Here is a 21,044-nt window from a genome sequence, read left to right as displayed (position 1 = left end):
CAGTTGTTAGGCAGTGACATCCTTAACGAATTTGCGTTGTGTGTGCATTATCTCTTTCCATATGTATTTTTAATATATGCCCTCGGGCATAAAGTTGAAGTGGACTGGAAAAAAATGCTGAGAATTTGCACAAAAGAACAATGTTAACAAGACGGAGAAAGCAGGCTCATTTATTCATAAACCAATTTATTCCAGTGAGGCGACTGTAGCAGAGGAGAAAAAAATGTCAGAGGAGAAAAAAAAAATACTTTGAATTTATTAAACTCAACAATCCAACAACGCTCACTTTCCTGTTGCATTATGCACCCTTGCGTCATAGCAGTAATTTTCTGAATATTCTTTACATGTCTTTACATTGTTTTGTTAGTCTGCCTATGCAGGCGAGTATGGAGGGACGCCGAGCGCCCCTTTCAAAAGAAAGCAGAGCATAGCTGAGAGGTGAAAAAGTCAGAGAGGCTCTGCGCTGGCTTGTGAATGCAGCCCAGCCAGTTTGGGCTCACCCTCCTGTGTTTGTGTGCGTCTTTGTGTGTGTGTATGTGTGTGTGTGCATGCATCTGTCTACAAGTGTATGCATATATGTGTGTGTTTGTGTGTACGCTGCTGTGTGCATGTGTGTGTTCAGACTGGCCTGATAAATGCAGCACCCCCCTCAGGTGCTATGTGAGTGGAGTGACTGGTTAGCACCAGTTGGACTTTCTTAACCCTTTCCCTGCCGCTCCCTGGAGAGCTTCCCACCACGTTTGCCTAATTTCTTCACTTGAGCAGCACATTTCCAGTTGCCCCATTAGACTTATGCATCCTGCATTCAGCTCAGCTGTGCATTAAAATAAAAGAAACGATAAAAAACCCATTATTCTGAGTGAATTGTGCAGAGGCCTTTAATGTGGAAAGGCTTGTGTCCACACTGAATATGTCTGCGTCTGTCTTGTTGTTGTTGCGGAAATGTGGCGGCAGCCGCTCCGCTGATTGCGTCCCTGTTTGCCTGGCACACATGTTCACCTCAGCCTAAAGAAGCGGGGAGGTATTTCAACGCTGCCGTACGTCATTTGCACAGTTGCCTTTAATTGCGCAGAGAGCACGGGGAGGGGCGCAGCAATTTGCTAATGAACTCCAAGGGCCCGGGCTCTCCGCTGTAGAGCAGAACACTACTAATAGTGCTGAGGACTCACTCCAAGTCTCAAGAGCTCCTCTGCTTGATTGAGCCATGCAGGCTGAAGTGGGGCTGGAAATAATTGAAATTTCCCTTAAAAATATTCTCCGCCTGCCTTTTTGTGGGAGAGTCTTCAGTGATTATGAATGCTCAGCAGTTGATTTGTTGAGTTAATTTAGTGGAGAGGTGTTTTCACATCAGAGAGGCTCTGTGGCACTGACATTTCCAGGTTCACTGTTACTGTTCTCTTTTCTTTTTTTTTTTGCTTACCCAGTCAGGTATATGGATCAGAAATCTGCTTCTCAGTAACCTGCTTGCCCAAAGTGAATTTTTGCTTGCCCCAATACAAATTAGCTTGTTTATCAGCAGTTATCAAATAACAGTAAAGGCTAAAATTAATTCTCATGAGGACTTCAATGTCCATTTAAATGTCAGAAACATGTGAAAAATGGCCACCCCAGTTTTTCAAAATCCAAGGTGATGTCTTTAAATGTCTCGTTTTGTCAGTACAAAAAATAATAATGATAAAATTAATATTAACTTTAAAGGGACAGTCCACTCCAAAGTCAAAAGCATATATTTTAGTAGTGATATTTATTTTTTTTTTTTTGGTGTGAGCTGTAAAATTTTGGAGATATTGACCACAAAGATGTCTGCCTGCATTTGGAAAATTCAAAACTAGTGTCTCTTTCCAAAAGTCATGACCCAGTTACTCTAGATAATCTACAGACCCTGTTATGAGCAGTTTCATGTAGGGTCTACTGTTTTTCTGCAGTGGAAGTCTACTGAAACTACTTTAAAATGTAGAAGGTCAGCAACAACAAGGTCTGTGGATTAACATGAGTAACCAGGTCATGATTTCAGGAAAGACACTGGTTTTGATTTTTTCTAATATGTTTTTTTTAATTTTTGTGTTTTAAGCACCACGAGCTGGGTGCCATTTAGTCCTATTATATTGGAGAGAAGGCAGACATCTCTACGGCTGAAAACTCGACAACTCACACCAAAACTATCTGTGTGGATAAATAGCACTACAGACATGGGAGAAAAATATGTTTTTTGTTTAAATGTCTTGTTTTGTCAGTGCAAATTCAGAGATATCATGTTTAATATGATATTAAATGGAGAAAAGTGGGAAATACATCCCTTGAGAGGCACATTTGAGAGGCTGAAAACAGCATTTTATTACAAATTTTGCATGAAAAAGTATTTTAAATATTTTAATTATCGATTAAAGAGTAAGTTGTTTATTTCTTTTTCACCACTAACCTGACTGGGCAGATAGTTTGCTAGATTTACTAGCCCGACATGGCATTTTACTCATGGGCAACCCTTATTGTTGAGCTCTGCATTTTCAGAGTGTGATCTCTTTTTTCGGCTGGTGAAATCATGTAAAAAGAATGTGAAATTGCCTCCAATCTGAAATAACATCTATACATTTGGGATCTGTTGCTATTTTCCTTACGTCCCACACAATCTTTCCTAAACAAACCCGGCCTGTGTGAGCTTAGTGTTGTGGTCACTGTGTAAGAATTTACTCTTGATAGCACTATCGCGGTATCTTTTCTCAACAATTGGCACTGTTCTGCCATACAAGTGCTGGTTTCCAGGTCAGTGAGACCCAGCAGTGTTGGTTTAGGTAACTCTTGGCGGTCAAAGAGTGACCCCTGCCACCCCCCCCTCCTCTCCCCATCCTAACTCAATGGAAACCCTGACCGCCGGGGTCAGCCACTATTTTCCTAATCAGTACACCGCTATCGCTAATCTATCCGCTTCTCGTTGAAGTATGGATCGAGTTACACCCGACTAAACAGGCGCACACACACACACACTCTGCCTCTTTTTTTTCATTCCCCCTCTCTCTCCTACAGTGGCACGCTGCTGCTCTTAATACAAACTTTTGAATCTTGGCGGTGATTGTTGGTAATAGCAGCTTTTGTAGTTGAATAGAGGAGAGGTTTGACCCCCACTCGCTCCCTCCCCTCCTATACACCCTCCCCTCCCCTGAACTCCCCTTTTTTTTCCACCGGGCAGTGAATGCGGGGCGGCTGTTAAGGATTCAACAAGTGATACAAAGAGGCGACCACGTGACTTGTGTGTTTCTTAGCCTCTTCATTATTGTGGTGGAATAGCAAGTAGGGGTGATTCTGATTAAGCAAATCAAGGCCAGAGTGACTTCAAAGAACTCTTATATACATTCATATAACTTCAATCATCCACTGTGCATTTATTCGTCTTTACTTGATTTATTAGTTGTCTTTAAATCAAGCAGAATTGCTGGAAACTGGTGCTCAGTGTCACGGATAGCCACAAAATCCCACTTGCAAATAAAGTTCTTGGCTTGTGTCTCGTGTTACTTATGATGGGCGGCCATGTCTGTCCCCGAGGCCTGCTGCGGTTTCTTTGGCTAAGTAAACAATAACCTGGCTTAACACATGTGTACATAGCTAATGGAAAGTTCCTCTCCCCCTTAACCCCCCGCGAGCCCTCGACAATGGCTGCCGTCACAAACAGCCCCGTCTCCAAGGGATCCGCCGAGAGCATCCCGGCGTGAGCTAGGCTAAGGCTAACGAAGAAACCACAGCAAAAACATGTCATTAAGAAATTACGCCTGCCTTTTCATTCACGAGTGGGAAAAAATAAAAAAACACAGAAATATGCTTTGTTTGGGGTTAGATAGCGCGGAGGGGAGAGCACTTGAGTTAATGTTTTTGTTTGGATTTCAGCTCACAGAGGGTAAACAAGGAGCCCATATAGCGAGAAGAGGCCACAGCAGGAAAGAAAATCAGTTTGTCAGTTTCCGCGAGTGTCATCTAAATGGACTTTGAAAGCTCTGGTAATTATCTCAAACATGTAATTATCTTTGCTTGTCTCTACGAGGTTAACCCACCGGTTTTAAAGAGCCGATTGAAGAGTACCTGACAGCGATTCAGTATAGCATACTTTACTTACTCAAGAGACCAAATCCAGTTTTCTCTCTCACCCCCTTCAGCAATTATAAGGTTATTTCTTCTTTCTTTGTCTATTGTGAAGAGTTAGGGAGAAAGAGGGAGTGCTGAACAGAATGGGAGGGAAAGAGGGGGGGGTGTCTTTTGCTCCTTTTTTTTTTTTTTTTTGCACCACGCATACCATTATCAGCCCCCTCTTTTCATTTTGGGAGCACTAATATCGCAGTGAGGGGAGGAGAGGGGTGGAGAGAAGCAGAGAAAGCGGAGGTAGTCGGGGCTGAGCACTTGCCCGGCCGGTTATCAGAGAGGCAGATCCTGCTTTATCTAGTCACAGTGGAAAGCAAAGTAAACAAGAGTTTACAATAGGCTGGCCTTTCAGCCCCTTTCACTAACAGCTTCCCCACCAGAAGCGTTCAGTTGGGCTGAGTGGGAGAATGTGTCCAGAGTTATTGCGAGGCCATCTCGCTGCTCCTGCAACACATGGCATTCTCGCAGATTTCAACTTGAGGAAGCAAGCGCTGTTGCAAAGGTCAAAAATGGTGTTAAAGAAAACAACCACAGAGAACAGATGCACCAAAGCATTCTGGGGGATGGAGTAGCCAAGACTGTCATCTTTGATTCAGATGTACCACCACTGAAGAGTGTGTGTGTGTGCGTGTGTGTATGTGTGGGGGGGTTATTTGGATATTTATGTCTCTGCCACTAAGTATGCACATATGATTATTCCTGCACGCTCGCTGGCACGGAGTGAAAAGTAAATATCCATATCATCACAAAAGATATTTCAGAGTGAGGGGAGAAAGGGGAGGGTTGGAGGTGGTGGGGTGGACGGGGGGGTCTGCAAAGCACAACAACCTTAACCATTTTCTTTATTATTGCAAATGAATTGGCAAGGCAACATTTCTTGCATGAGCGCTTGTATGATATGGGGGCCTGGCACAGCGAGAAAAGGGAAGCCCCCCTCACATCTTTAGACGCGGCACAATGAGAATGCATCGGATTGGAATGGCTCACCGATCATAGCGGAATCAGAATTTCCAGCAAGGAAAATCTTTTCATGGCGAATTAGGGGTGGTGGAGGGAAGAGAAATGGTAATGAAAGAAAAAAAAAAAGGTATGCACGGCTCACAAACAGGGTTCCCTCGGCTTGGCGCGGCAGATTTAAGAACTTTAGCTAAAGCTAGGCAGAATAGAATGTGGAAAATTGAATTTACTAAACAATTAAGCAGTGAATTAATCTACATCCTGCACGGGGGAGAGCCGAAAGAGTTAAAGAGAGGGGGGGGGGGCAGAGAGGGTGAGAGACCATGGTGGCTCATTAAGGGGACGTAGAATAAATCAAGTGTGTAGCTGTGTGTGTGCAGAGGAACAGCTCTCTCTGTTTCCTCAAGCTTTCTGTTTATGCATCCATTCATCCTGTGCATTTACATATCCCATATTGTGAAGGTGGACCTCTACGTTGTTGGCACAGGGTGTGTGTGTGTTTTGTCGCTGTGTGTGTTGTGGTCCAGGTGTGTGCTTTTGTTAAATAGGCACTGCAAGTGTGGTGGTTCTGTGGTGTGTTTGCAAAAGGAAGATGAAAAGTATTCATGCACCAACTAAGTGACCAAAAAAGTGTTTTATTTGTGTATATGGGTGTGTGTGACCTGTGTGCACTGTGGCGTGTGTGTGTGTGTGTGTGTGTGTTGTGTGATCTCAGCCATGTGTGTATTAATTGCGTGTTAGATCAGCGCCGGGCCTGTTCCGTCCAAGGGCGGCCTGTGATTATAAATAAACTCCTCGTCCCCGCGGAGATGCCACCAGGTCCTGTCTCAGCCCCGCCCCCTTTCCCATGGGGCCTCAGCGGCCACCTCCCAGCAGGCAAAGCGCTCTTTTGTTCAATTACAGCTAATGCAGTAGTTTGCCATTTCCCCCTCCACTTTCTAATTATATTTTCAAGTGGAATTTGTCACTGAATTAAAACAAAAAGAAAAAAAAAAAACACATCCTTTTGCGAGCCGAGGCTCTTGGGTTTTTTAAAACTTGCCGTTCGACGTCCCTGGGGTACCGTGCTATTCTTTTTTCACAGAGCTCTGAATAAACAAGTTCTGCTCATTTTTAAAAGCTGCACTTTTGGAGGAGCTGGCAAAAGCCAGTGTTAACTGTTTGCGTGCTGAGCATGTGGTCTGGATTACCTCACTTCTGATGTTCTCTGGAGTTACTCGGTCATGCACGGGTGTTTCATTTTTCAGCGTTCTACGGTCAGCAAAAAAGAATTTGTATAGAGGTGGAAGAAAAAAGGAACCTCTTGGTATCTTATCCCCGTTAAAATCAACGTTTATCTCCCCAATCACATCCAAGTCATGCCTTTGTGCAGCGACTTTCCTCTTTATTGCAAAGCCTCAAAGCCTAATTTAGAAAACAACGATTTTATCGTCCATGTAAGCACTGTATTATAATTTCATAGCCCAGGAACTTCAAACGGGCTCTAATAGACCCCAAATGTGTTGAATTTGCTGACTTGTATATTCTTTTCTGTTATTTTATTCCATTTACATTTTGTTTAAAACAAACCCTGTGTCATGAATTAATGTCTACTTTTTCTTCCCAGAATTATAAGCTCCAAATCCTCCTTGCAGAGGCAGCACTGTATCCCAATTGAAACCAGTTGTTCCCCAGTGTGCTCCTCTCCTCTCCTCTCCCTCCGTGTGGGTTTCTATCACTCATTTCGTCACGTAGCCCTAAAAGCGTGATGCAAACACCACATTGCCCCCTTGATATCTGCTTCATTTGATTTGACAGAGCAAAGATAGGCTCACGCGGGCGGCAGAGCAGGCTTCAGCAAGTGTTTGTGTGTGAGTGCGTGTTTGGTTTGTTGCGTGTTTGTTTGTGATGAGACATTAGATTCCATTTCCTTCTATTCTCAAGTCTCTTTTCTCTCCTGTCCTCAGTGCTAATGTTGCTTTACAGAGGCACTGAGAGATAAGAGGTTACATCTGGTTTAGTTTCAACAAGATGCAGCAGCTTCGTATGGGAAAGGGTGTGATTTGCGTGTGTTTGTTTTACGCAGTGTGTATTAGGTGTGTTGCAATATACCAGTACTGATGATAACTGCAATATTTCAAGGAGCAATGTATAAGAATTGGGCATCCAAAATGAGTACAGTAGTCCAAACAGTGAGTTGGAGCCATAGACAATATATTAAATAGACTTGAAGAAGCTGAGGCAGGCTGCAGGAACACTGCAGGAGTACAAGACAAGTGCAAAATTTAACTAGACAATAACAAATGAGGACAAGATCTCCGCTGTAAGTTGTAAGAAAACTAACACCAAACTCCATTAACATATTTCTCAAAATAATCACTTTAAAGAGCTACTCCTTCTAAAAGATCATTGATTATTTCTTACAACTCATAAGCAAACACTAACTCATACGGCAAACATTTGGAATAAATTTAAACTTAAACTAAAGTGAAATGAGCAAACAAAAACATATGTTACAGACAGGAATAAAAATTTTAAGGGCTGTACCATTATAATCAGAGAAGCAAGTATTTTGAGCACGTTTCCTTAATCTCCAATGATATGTCGTGGTCATTTTATGATTTATTAGAGTGAATATATTACAGATTTATCCAATTAAAAAAAATGAAATATTGATATCATGTTAATAATACTCATATGATAATATCGGGTAAGTAAGCCAGCACATCTTAAACTTGTGTGCTCTTAAATGAGTTACAGTCATGGTTACAGACTGTTTTTCCCTCTCTACACTCTATTTTGAGTGTAATTAATTTGCCAAAAAAAAAGAAACAAAATGTACAATAAACAAGTTAAAGATGAACTTGACTGAGAGCATTATTATTATATATTTTTCAGATTTTCCATTGATATCGGGATAATATTGTTATTGTGAATTATTTTGGCCACGATAATCCTGTAGTGAAAATCTGATATTGTGACAGCCCAAGTGTCTATATATATGTGCATGTGTAAGCGCCAAATCTGTATATGTGTATGTGTGTGAGAGAACTTAATATGTCTGTGTGTGTGTGTGTGTGTGTATGTGTGTGTGTGTGTGTGTGTGTGTGTGTGTGTGTGTGTGTATCTGACTGTGTGTCTTTGTATTTGCTTACCTGTGTGTGTCTGAACACTTTTTTTTGTGTGCATGTGTGTGTCATCCCTTTATCCTCCTGTCTGGACCATTTGCTCCCCACCGGCCGGTGAGCAGCTGACACTCATCTGTTCCTCTCTCTCTCACACACACACACACACACACACACACACAGACGCAGCTCACTATATATAAACCCAGGTCTCCCGAGTGTCTCTTTTCTAGTCAGCTGCTTGTGTTATTTTTCTTGAAGACGTAGAAAAAGGAATGGACTTACACTCTGCGGTAATACCTCAACTTTTTCTTTTCTCTGTAAAGTTTTAAGCTTCAGTTACGGTCGGTCGGGCCGTATTTTTGTTTCATTTCGTGTGAGAAAAGTCTGTGGGAAAACTTCAGCTTATTTGGTTATGTCTCTGCTCTGGCTCTGCTTCCCAGAATGAAATTTAAATCTACATTAGCGGGATTGGTCATCCATTTTTCTGGGTTCATTTTTGGACAAAACAGAGTATTTATACTTATGTAGCAATACTTTGAGTTATTTACCTCTCTCTCTGCTCCGCTCTGCTCTGGATGACATCACTCCCTGGCGCTGGCTGCGGCCTATCTTAAGTTGTAGCTGTTTTGTATTTTCATCTGCTAGTGGTTTGAGCCAAATGGAGGCAGCCGTGGATTGCATGCCTCAGAAAGCTGGGAACTAATACAACATGTTCGCTCGCTATTCGTCTCATCGAGCCCCAATAATCCTCATTCTGTAAGATTGTTGTAGGGACACACACACACACACACACACACACACACACACACTGCGTGACTGTGCTGGGAGTTGGCAAATGATGAATATTGTTTGGAGTGTGTGTTTCTGTGTTTGTATTGTGTATTTCAGAAGAAGATAAAATATTCACGCTTAAAAAAAATCACAATTACACATGAAATCAACAAGTTGACTTGAGATTAACTGACTGATTTCTCTCTGTGTCTCTGCAACAGACGTCCTGGAACAGAGATCATGATGACACGGCATCCACACGCTCTGGAGGAACGCCGGGGCCGTCCAGCGGTGGACACACATCGCACAGCGGCGACAACAGCAGCGAACAGGGTAAGAGACTGACTTTGTTTGTCCGTGCCTTTTTCTTTTTAATCAGGTGGAGGATAAGACAGAGGACAGGGAAGTGCTGAGTGTGTTACATCTGCTAGGTTATATACAATCATATACATCAAGTTTATTATGTGTTGCTGATGAGGTTTGAAAGGTTTGTTCAGGCTGTTTGAAGAGGAATTAAGTTTTGGCAACAACACACAGTTGCTGCCGGTAGCTCACAGAGAGGTCAGAGGTCATGATCAGCTATATAAGAGCATGTGAAAGACCTGGAGGACACTCACTGTCTTGCTCAGTAGAGACATGGTGTAGTAGATGGCAAGTAGAGAGCGGTTTCAGTCCTTCTGGTGCCACCCTGGCAATTGTTTGTCTTGTGTTAGCCTGCAGGTTGTTTTACTTCTGAGCATACTGGGCTGTGTTTGCGCACACAGTTCATCTTGTGTGTGATGTTTGACTACTTAGCTTGCAGAACTCCTGATCAAGTAGGCGGCTCTCTCGGCTCTTTTTCTTGCCTCAGTTTTCCATCATCTCTGATTATATTATCAGGACTTCTTTTCTGTTGTCACATGAACCACTTGTCATAAGATGGTGACAGCAACTTTCAAGTTGTAGTGTTGTTTATAGGATTGGATGCACCTCTTTGAGGAGATTCAGGCCCATAAAACCATTACAGATTCATCAGTGGAGGTCACTGAATAGGGGAGACCAGGGATGGTAGTAACACTTTTTTTGTGCATCAGTAACTCAGTGGTTGTTTGTGCTAGATCTCTTAAACTTTGATACATGGTACCCATATTTGGCTCAGTTTATATGAATTAATGTAAAATACAAAAAGCTCTGTTGTTACAACCTACCCCACTACTTTGGTGAGTTGTAATACTAATGAAAGATAGATGTAACAGTGAGAGGTGATTTGCTGCTTTATGAAAAACATTATTGAAGAACAAAGAATAACCAGTTTTGAAAATGGTGAACAAATTAAAATGACAAAAAAAAAAAATACTTCATGCTTGTGTTCTGAATTTGAATGTGTCACATATGAGTTCAGTTACTAGCTGCCTGTGAGGTGCAACATTTGTGGGTCCACAACTGACAATGTACACGTTGTTTTTGCCTTGAGTTTGCAGAGTGTCCCATGCACACAATGCATCACTTTAATGAACTGTTCACACCCCCAGCAGCTATTACATAGCTGACTGTTTTAGCATGCAGGCTTGAAGGTAACATGAATGCAAAGTGTCAAATTAAACTAGATTATCTGCTACTTTTGGTTATGGAAGTCATACCATTGTATCTACAACACAGTGAACAATAGACAAAAAATAATCCTTATAAAAAATACTTTCTTACCAGAAAATCAGAGCCAAACAGAGACATGCCATTTTTCCATTTACCATACTGATGACATCACCGCAGCACTTTTCTAACTGGTAAAACTGACAGTGTTACAACACTCCCAGGTCTCCCGTACATACCTAAAAACAAGGTTTTTTCTTTTCACAGAAAATGAAAAGCTGAAATGTTTGAAAGCTTTTTCTGACATTACTTATTATTATAATCATTATTATCTCTTATCAAGATACCATGGCTCTGATGCTTATAACTGTTATTATAAGTTGCATTTTTGCGTTTGATGTTAGACTGAAACCCTCTGGACTGTTAACAAAATGTGCATAGAATTTAATTACAATGTCCTTGATTTTTTTTTTCATTCATGTTATTTTCAGGCTCAAATTCAAATTGTCTAACACCTTAGTCTACAATTCCTCTTGGACCAGACAACGCTGCTGAGGCTGGCTGTGTGTGCATTCTAAGAAAATGTGTGTGTGTGTACATGTATGTGTGTGTGAGGGAGAGAAAGAGGCAGCAGTAGTGGGAGAATGGGTTGGTGGTGGTGGGGCGGCGTTGCAAACAAACTGTAGGCAAAAAAGCAACTTCATATATTATTGAAGGCGATGTCAAGGCGAGCAGTTTGCAGGGTTGCCAGTGCCAGGAGGCAGAGCCTGGGTGGGAGCAGAGAGCGCCGCCATGCCTTCCACTCCAATGAGCAGCCATTTATATAGTCAACACACACACACTCTCTCTCTCTGTCTCTCTTTGTCTCTCTGTCTGTCTCACACTCTGTCTCATCCTCTCCCTTTCTGTGTCTTTCACACACATTCTCTGTCTCTCACACACTGTTTGTCTTTCCTTCTCACTCGTCATTAATGCTCGACGAAGGAGCTGAGGGACTGAGAGGTGAGACACGAGTCGAGATAAAAATAAAAGATGGACTGGTGATGTGAAAGAGGGAAATGGACTGATAAAAACTAGTGGAATTACAGTGAAACAGGGGAAGACAAAGCAATATTGTGTGTGTGTGTGTGAGTGTGTGTGTGTGTATGCCGCTACCTCTGATGACTAATGGTCTGGGGCAGCCAGGCAAGATCTGATTGGTCGCTCTAATGAGCGTGCTCTGTGCCGAGTTTGGGCTCCTGCTTCTGCGACCTTTGCCCTCTATTGACCAAACTGACACTTCATTTTTCACATCTTTCCAATTATAGGCCCACTCCTTCTGTTGGCCCGCCTCCTCTCACTCTCTGTCTATCTCTCATCAGCTCTCTCTATCTCCTCATATCTCCTCCCCCCCGACTCTCCCCGGCTATTGTAGGTTTTTGTTTGTTGTTGAAGTTCATTAGAGGGTAAAATGTGGGGTAGTGTGTGTATACATGTGTATATGTATGTGTGTTGGTGTGTGTCAGCTCAGTGAATGAGGCGCTTTGAAGTGTTACGGGAAAGTCGGGAGCTAAACATGATGCATGTATGTAGGTATCAGGGTATGTGCAGGTCCTGACATATGTTTCCTCTTTTTCTGTCATATCAGATGGACTTATTGCCAATTTATTAGTTGATTGATTGATCAGGTAAAATTTTATCGATCTCCTATCAAACAAACATCTATAATATGGCAGAGATTATTTTTATATGTGTCTGATATTCAGTTATGTGTCTGCAATATGAAGGCCTTTACATCTTTATATAATGCTGTCAAGGAAAATGCAAGATGTTACTGTTGAAATCAACCTTTTATTGAGGGACAAAAAAAAGACATTTTGTTTTGTTTGGTATAAGCAAAGTTTTTATGTTTTCAAAATGCCGATTAATCGATTAATAGATCATTAATGTTGCCAACAATCGATTAAGAAGACTGCTTACAGACTGCAATTTATTACATCATATTTCCACTTATGTGGCTAAAATATATAGACTGTTGCTCTTGTGGCTGAATTTGAGAAAACCCTGCAGCCACGTTCCAAAATCTGGTAGAGTAGAGACTTTTATAGCAGCATATTAACACCCACGGTTAAGGAACGAGACTTTAAAAAATCATGTGGGTATAACGACAGACTTATATATGTAGACTGACACTGACTGCTTCAGCCTGTTGCTGCAATATGTCAATGTTGCCGCCATATTGGACAGGGTAAGACTGGCCTGTGAACAAATACAAATAAAAGAGGAGATGTGTTTGTTCTGGATAAAAAGAAAATTTAGATCGGTTGAGAAGAATTTAGAAAATTCTTCTCAACCGATTTCAGTGAGTCGTGTTTTATTCAAGGATTTATGATCTATAAGGAGTATGTAGATAATGAACCCTTGAATATACTTTATATGAAAGGGTGTGCATAAGACTGTCATTATACTGCCATAACCATGTCATGACACCTTTTATAAATATGAAGAAGCCTTCAAGAACATTTATGACTGTTGTCATTAAGTTTCATTCAGTCATTTATGTCATTTTAAATAAAAAGTTGACATTATTTGACATTAACCAACTACTTGACATTATCAAACTTAAAAAAAATGTTTAGCTCTATGTTGTAACATCACATTTTGCTGTCATATGTGGTAGGTTTTGACACTGCCTGTTATAAGATCATGATAAGCGTGTCATGAATATTTTTCTTGACCTCAAGTAAAGTGGTACCATTTGGATTTGACACAAATATGCCATTAAATGCTATAAAGTCAGTTTGATGTCAGACTACAGTACCAAGATGATTTAGCTTACAAAGCTAGCTGATGGATAGATAGTGGTCAGCTGGGTTACTTGTTGCTAAAGTCATGAGTCATGACATGGTTATGACAGTGTCATGACAGTCTTATGCACACCCCTTCAGACAAAGTTTTACAGAATATAACATGATTGGCATCATTGAAATGCCTCCGTTTACCTGTATTTGTTCATAGGCCAGTCTTACCTGATCCAATATGGCGGCAACATTAACATATGATCCAAAGGATATATGTCTATGGGCGGTGTCCACATACTTTTGGCCATGCATATTTCTTAATTTAGGCTTTTAAACCCATGTAGCACCAAATAGCTCTTTCAGCATCTTTCTGAAGCCTGCACACACCCTGATTTCTGCATGTGTGTGTGTGTGATTGCTTTGTTTATGTGGTGTTTATGTGAAGACACACACACACACACACACTCACACACACACATATAGAGTGTAGAGCATGAGGACGCAATAAATACCGGAGGACATCTTGGACGGGTTTCAGGTTTATATGGGTTAAGAGCTATCACTGCCACGTCATATTGGCTCTGGCAAATTGTGTGTCAGTCACTTGGTAATCCCAGTAAGCTGGTTATTTATCTGTTTGGCACTTTGCTTGCGCTCTCCCCGACAGTTTCACCCCGCTGTCTCTCCTCCCTCTTTTTCGCTCCTTTCATCTTCGCATCCTCCCTCTCTCTTCTCCAGTTTTCCCTTGTCTCCCACCTACTCTCGCGTCTCCCTCTTTCATTTCGCTCTCAGTCGGTTTCTTCTCCTTGTGAACCCCCGTGCTTTTTCTCTCTCTCCTCCCCATTTTTTTCTTCCATGCCTCCCACTCAGTCTAAAACACCACCTTTGTTTATCCTTCTTCTTCTTTTCCCTCTTTTCTCTCACCTCTCTTTGTTCCCTTTGCTCTCTCCTCCTTCCCCATCCTTCTCCTTCTCTTCCATTTTCAATATCTCTGTTTTTGCTGTTTTCATCTTGTCATCTTTGTCTCACATCTTTGCTGACTCTTTTTTGCTCCTTCCTCTCTCCTCATCCATCTTTCACTCTCTTCGTCCTGCTTGTTTATATTTCACCATTCACTTTCTTTCTCAGTTTCAATTCCTTCCTCTTCCTGCACTCTCTCTCTCCCTGTTTCCTCTTTCCTTATTCCCTCCTCCTGTTTCTTCATGTTTCATTCTTGTATTTCCCCCACCTCTTCCTCTCTTCTACCTTTTACAGATTGCTTTCTCTCTGACCTTTCCCTCTCTGTCTCCCTCCTCCACTTTCTTCATTTTCCTCCTCTCTGCCCGTAGAGCTGCACGGCTAATGGCCATCCTTCTCTCCTCTGCTCATTCTCCCCTTCTTTCTCTCATCTCTCCATCTCCTCAGCCTATCAATCCACCCTCTTACTCTCCTTCTACACCTCATCTTGCGCTCAATTCCTCCGTCTTTTGCCCCCTGCTTCCCTCCATCCTCCCCCTCCAGCGGAGCGAGACAGCTCAGAGGAAGGATGCCGAATGGTCGAGGGGCCTTTAACTAGTGAACTCCAGTCTCCTCTCTCAGCCCTTTTTTTCTGAGGCTATTCCTGAGACAAACACATGCTCCGCTCTGCCCTCTCCTCTGAACGGTTCACTGCCCACTGGTATAAAAATCCCCATCTCTATCCAGAAAAACGTAGCTTTTCACTCAAATCCAAGAGATGCAGGAATCGTGAGGAGGTCTCCGCATTACGTAAGATCAGAGGTCTCCACGGGTGTGTTGTTGGACTCGATTGCAGGAAGAGATGGTCTTTCTAATGCAGAGTAATCAATAATGTGATTTTTAAAAATGAGTAATCTATAATATATTTACTGCACTATATCACAAAATGACCATGATATATCATCAGTCAAGTGTCCTTTGAAATTTCCATTCCAATCCATAATTTGTGTTACTGTTTGCCCGTTTCACGTTAATTAGAGTTTAAATTTATGCCGAATGTTTGCTGAATGAGTAAGTGTTTATGAGTTATAAGAAATATAATCTTTTAGAAGGAACAGATGTTTATAACAGTTAAATTGAGCAATATGTCAATGGAGTCTGGCAGGCAGTAAGGCAGACAGTCACTTAACTCCAACTCCAGTGTGTCTGTTCAGAGCAGTGGGCTTTTGTTTTAACAGTCTTAGCTTTACATTGACAGTTATGAACAGCTGATCAGCTTACAGTGAAGGACTTGCTGTCACTAATTATTTTGAAATTATAGTGTTGTGCTCTTCCCTTGGGACATTCCTGCAGCCTGCCTGAGCTTCCTCGAGTCTGGGGAGGAAATTGCAGAGGGCAAACAACTCCCTTGAACCATGAATTGTACGCACAATAGGATCCCAACCAATTTCATTGCAACATATTGCTCCTTTAATGCCAACTCTTTGACCTCTTAGTCATCAGCAGGTGTTTTGCAGTGATTTTACAGTGAGAATGTGAGCAATTAAAAAAAAAAAAAACTTTTTGTTTTTGCATGTGGCGACAATGCTCCCATGCCGAGTTCTTAGTTATGGGTGTTTATGGCTTTGACCACAATGCCGGTGGTATTTTTTAGCACTGAATTCCATTGGCAGTGAGAGAAAAAATGGAGGGAGGATCACATTTGCTTCACACATGTCATTAAAATCAGTCCTGGGTGTCTCCTCTCGCACTAAAACAGCAGACAAAGAAGAAAGCCTCTTATTTTTCTCCTCCCTTTCTCTGGGACGTCTTTGTAAACATCCACAAGCTTCGACAGGGAGAGTCGAAGAGCGGCCCTGTAGTTAATTAGTCCCACTCTATTAGCCCAGCTGTTTGCTAGCTAGTTCCTACCAACGGGCCCCTTTGTTTAATACCCAGAAGCCCTCTAGAGAAGCCTCATTGTAGCTGTTGTTGCCTTGGATCATGCTTCTCTGTGAAGAGTAATGCTCGAAGGGCAGAGGAAAAGCCAACAGATCATATATGCCTGCGATGGAGGGGGGTCCCTCACGGACATGAGCGGGGCCTTCTCTTTTTCTCCCAGTATAAAGTACTCCTCTTTGCCTGTGTGAATTTGTAAGGACACCCCTTGGCTTCTCCGAGGGCCTGGCGTGCGAGGGAAACAGAATAACATTCAGGCACTGAATCGGGCAGCTGCAGCGGTGTGGATGCGAGTCGAGCCGGGGAGCGGAGCAGAGTGTTTGCTCTGTTTTTGAAAGCTACAGGGTTTCCCTCTCCGCTTGTCAGAAACATCCAGGGAGTCAGGCGATGACTGGCGATATTAGATATGTATCACCAATTACCCAGACCGTTTGTGAAGAGTACAGTGTGCCGCGCCAAGGCAAATAGCTCCCTGTAAGGCTATGTGTTAGCGTCTGCATACATTTCTAGTGTCTGAGTAGCAGCCTGAGATTTCTGGTTGTTGGTCTCATATCTGGCTTTGAGGGGTTTTTTTTCTCTTGTCGGTGTAGTTGGGGGAATGCTCAACATGAAAAATATGCTGATATTTGCTATTTAACTGACCTAAATTGTGTGTGTGTGTGTTTTTAAGTCTCATATGTATAGATCTAGTCTAATATAGTTCATTTCTGTTGCACGCGGTCCTGTTGAACTTGAACTAATTGTTCCAGTCTGTAGAATGGAATTCCTGCTTATTTATTGTGCTTGATGATTGGAGTGAGTTCAACTTTGATGTATGACTGAATGATGAAATAAATAGCGCCCTGTAACATGTGGAAGAAAACAAATGAGCTCAGAAATATATCATAAAGTGTCATTTAAATCAGGGTTTTCCAAAGTGTGGTGCGTGCACTCACTGTGGTGTGCCAGCTGCCTCTAGGTGGTTTGCAAGAGGATAAATTGGTGGTGTAATTGTGTAATTTAGGTATTATTTCCACAAGGTAACTGGGCCTAACCATGCAAATATATCTTTCTGTCATTTTTTCAAGAATAGACTCATGTTTCAGCAATAGAAGCTAAAAAAAATCACAGATTAAAACAAAAATGTTGTGAAGTTTACATCTGAATTTGCTGCCATCACCATGGCAATGGCTATAAATAGGCTATAGAGACAGAACGTAATGCTTAATACTTAAAACCACAGCCAGGGGAAGGGATAATTATAAATGCCACAATATCACCAAAGACTGAAATGCTACCACAGTGACTGCAGCTAGCTAAATTTTAGTTTTCAGCACGTCAAAGGATTATTTTAGCGCTCTATGCCCACCAGAGAGGAAAAGTTCTACTGATAGACTCAATTTTGTCAGTAAATGTCAGTGGTCTTTCTCTTTATGTTGCTTGTCTCTGAGAAATGATCTCACTAAATGGCCACAGGATAAATTATTTTATATTAACAGCTACTTGATCGAATCACCAGGTAAGATCATCACTTAACCTAGCAAAGATTAAAACCAGACTGAGCTTAGTTAGTTTTAACCTTTACAGTTTGTCTAGACAAATTAGCAACTGTTAGCAACAAGGCATAACATTACTGATGCCACAGTCTTCCCATTCATTCTGCCTGATGCCTCATGTCTGTATCCACTTTTGTCTTAATAAAGGTTCAATTTTTCGGTTCAGCAGCCTCTAAAAACATAGCTCTGGGTTCTTCACACTGTTGATAGTACATCCCACTGCACAGCAGGTTTTAGACAAATTTCTGTTGTTTAAAAACAGATGGAAAGTGACAAGGGGGAGACTTGTGCAGTAGAAAGTCAAGGGAAAGCAATGAATTGTTTTGGGTGGGGCTAAATCCTGCTCTGAGTCTATATTACTTTATTTTGAAGGTGTGGGAATTTGGGGGTGTGTCAACCTGGTCAGGAGGTAGAAAGGGCTGCGTGGCCTAAACAGTTTGGGAACCGATGACTTACATGAAAAGACCTGCTGTGCTTTAATGATAGCAGCTGTGTCAGCTGCTTTAATCCCAGCTGATGGAGGATGAGGCACATGTCCTGCCCCTCCTTCAGGATGTGGCTCTTAAAACATTTGGAAAGTTCATCCTCACTCCATTAATCCTGAATCGCTGTATATAACCTCCGCTGGCTGTGAATCTCCCATCGATCAGGCTGGAATATTCCTGATGTTGTCATCCATCCATCCACCCTCCGACCTCTATGCCCTCCAACAAGGTCAGGCCACAGAGGAGCTGTTGCTCTCTGCCTCCTCATTGGCCGCTCTCCAGGGCCGAGGCGAGCAAACGGGGACATGGACAGGGGTGCCAGGCAATCAGCAGCCAGATCCGGCTCGACCAATCACTCGGCTTCACGTGGCCCCTTCAAAGTCACCGATTAATTGGTCCGATTGTCCAGTAGACTGGAAGAGAGAACTGTGAGCGTCTGTGTGGTGTGTGTGTGTGTATTCTACTCCCTGAATAGCTTTTCTCTCCCAGTAGCCTTTAGCTGCTCTTGAAAAATCTCTGTTGCAATAAAGATTTAAAGACTTACTATTACAAGAATTATACCCTTTAAGTACGTAAAGACATAGGAATGTACATTGGTTGCACTGGCACACATACAATAATAACTTCGAGAGAAATTTGACAGTTTTGCAGTACCAAAAATTCCTACATTCTTTAACACATCAGTGCCATGATGTTGAATTTACAAAAGCCAGTAATTTGTGGACATATAAAAACTCAAAGTGTTAATTATTTAAATCTGCAAGTGGAAATATAAGAAGAGAAACAGTACTTAGTTTTGTGTTTAGGTTGTCTAGACGTTGTCTAGACGTTACGGAGGAAGATCCTCCGTCCGTAATTGTCTTACTGGTGTCCAGCTTTCCTGGTAATCTGTTTAAATGTGAGGCTCTGTGGGTAGATAAAAGGTGTGTGGTTCCCTTGATTAGTCTGCAGCCTGTATTACTGGAGGTGTGTGTGTAAGTACAGTAGCTGGCAGACACAAACACGGATCTCTCTTTGATTTCCTCAGAGCGAGAGCACGGGGAAGACGAGAGAGGAAGAAGACGAAAGGGAAAGAAAAAGACAGAAAGTAGCAGCAAAACAGGAGCGTAAGATAAGGAGGAAGGAAGAGAATCTTGGAGTGAATGCTGGGAAAACATTTTGATGCTGGCTGGAGACGTGTTTCTGTGTGTGTGAAAATCCTGTAGTGATTGAGGGAAAGAGGAGAGAGAACGGTTATCCCTGATCAGTGTGTTAAGTGCTGCTGAGTGTTGTCTGGGAGTCTAGTGAGACATACACACTGCTAGTAGCAAATGGCAATATCTTTTCTGCCAGGTCAGAGGTGAAAGAATTGTGGCCGGGCCACCTTAAGCTCACTACGTGTCCCTTTGCGGGTTAAAGGGATAGTTCGGACTATTTGATGTAGGGTTGTATGAGGTAACTATTGCTGGTCACTGTAGTACCTACAGTAGATGGCGGTCAGAATGCCTCCACTCCAAGCCGAGAGGAGGACTGGACTGTTACCGTACTGTCGTGAGCAGAATCAGCAGCAAAACAGATTTCAGCCACTTACAAAAAAGTCAACCTGAAAAAAAAAACCCATATCAATTTAATGCTATATTTAGAATATTTCCACTGCTTTCCACTGCTTGATGTAATTTTCTGATAGTTAAATAAGACAGATATTGGTAACTCCATAGGCAAAATCTGTCATTTTTCCTTGCAGAATATGTGAGTTGCTGGTTTACCACTGACTCACTTTCTTAGCTTGTTTGTCTTATTGTGTGACTTTGGTGTCTTAAAAATTTTCTTCGTAAGCACAAAATTCACACAATGACACAAACGGATGACCATATCAAGTCAGCGGTAGACTGGTAACTCCTGTGTTCTGCAATGTAGAATTACTGATTTTGCCTATGGAGTTTGGTTGGTTTGGAGAAAAGTCTAACAGCAAAGTAAAGTAGTGAAAATACTCTAAACATAACTTACATTGAAGCTGATTGAGAAGTGAGAAGTGGCTAAAATCCACAGAAGTACAGAAGTAGCTCATACAAACCCACATCAGATAATCCAAACTATCCTTTAGAAGTGTGTGTAAGCATGTGTCCATGTGTTAAAACTGTTTAATATCAGAAAAGTCACAAGAGCAAAGCATAACTTCCAGTTCACATACTGTTTATGAAAATCAATATTTGAGAGGCATAAAGGGTAATTGCATCTCAAAACACCCTGAGAAAATATCCCACGACAACCCACCATCGCTGGTAGGAATGTTTATTCAGCCTCTGCTGGATTTATTGCATCTCAAACATTATTATCTGTGGTTACCTGGGAAAAGAGGTGTTTGGCCTCCCAGTGTCCAATCACGACCTCCCTCTCTCAGATTCACTGAGATCTTTACGACCGCGCTCCATCGCGGTGGCAGAAGCGGCGGTCACCTGGCAGAAAATGATAGCCCTCAATGACTTTTTATTGCCTTGTAGGCGATGAGCAAACTTGGAGTGGCCTGAGTTTGCCCCTCTTGAAAAAGAGGAAATTGTATCAGGTTCCCACAGCGAGGGGCCAGTTTGCTTTTAGGATTAAGGGCGGGTGTCACCGGGCCGCTGGGGTCGTGTGGAAGAAAGAGTCAGAAATACAAGTAAACAAAGTGACTTCCTCCACCCTCTCCAACCAGCTCCACTCCTGTCCTGTCTTTCACACATGAGGAGATCTTCTGTGTTGATCAGCTTCACTAACCTGTGTTTTATTGGCTTGAGTGATCATCTCATTTGTGAGAAGGTGATGGTCATAAAACTGTTTGATAAGGCGTCAGATGTTATTTGACTGTTTGACTTTGGGATTTAT

General features: G+C 42.1%; 1 protein-coding gene across 1 annotated transcript in view; it reads left to right on the top strand.

Moving 5' to 3' along the window:
• Window positions 1-21,044, top strand: part of meis1b (Meis homeobox 1 b) — a 110,401-nt gene that overhangs the window by 8,911 nt on the left and 80,446 nt on the right. The window contains exon 7 of the mRNA XM_084736010.1: window positions 9,182-9,293. Coding sequence (XP_084592136.1) covers window positions 9,182-9,293 — 112 coding nt within the window. The remainder of the gene's footprint in view (window positions 1-9,181; window positions 9,294-21,044) is intronic.

This window comes from Lutjanus erythropterus, chromosome 14, assembly GCF_056507025.1.
Source record: "Lutjanus erythropterus isolate fLutEry1 chromosome 14, fLutEry1.hap2, whole genome shotgun sequence".
Classification (NCBI taxonomy): domain Eukaryota; kingdom Metazoa; phylum Chordata; class Actinopteri; order Lutjaniformes; family Lutjanidae; genus Lutjanus; species Lutjanus erythropterus.
This window is presented reverse-complemented; position numbering and strand designations above follow the sequence as displayed.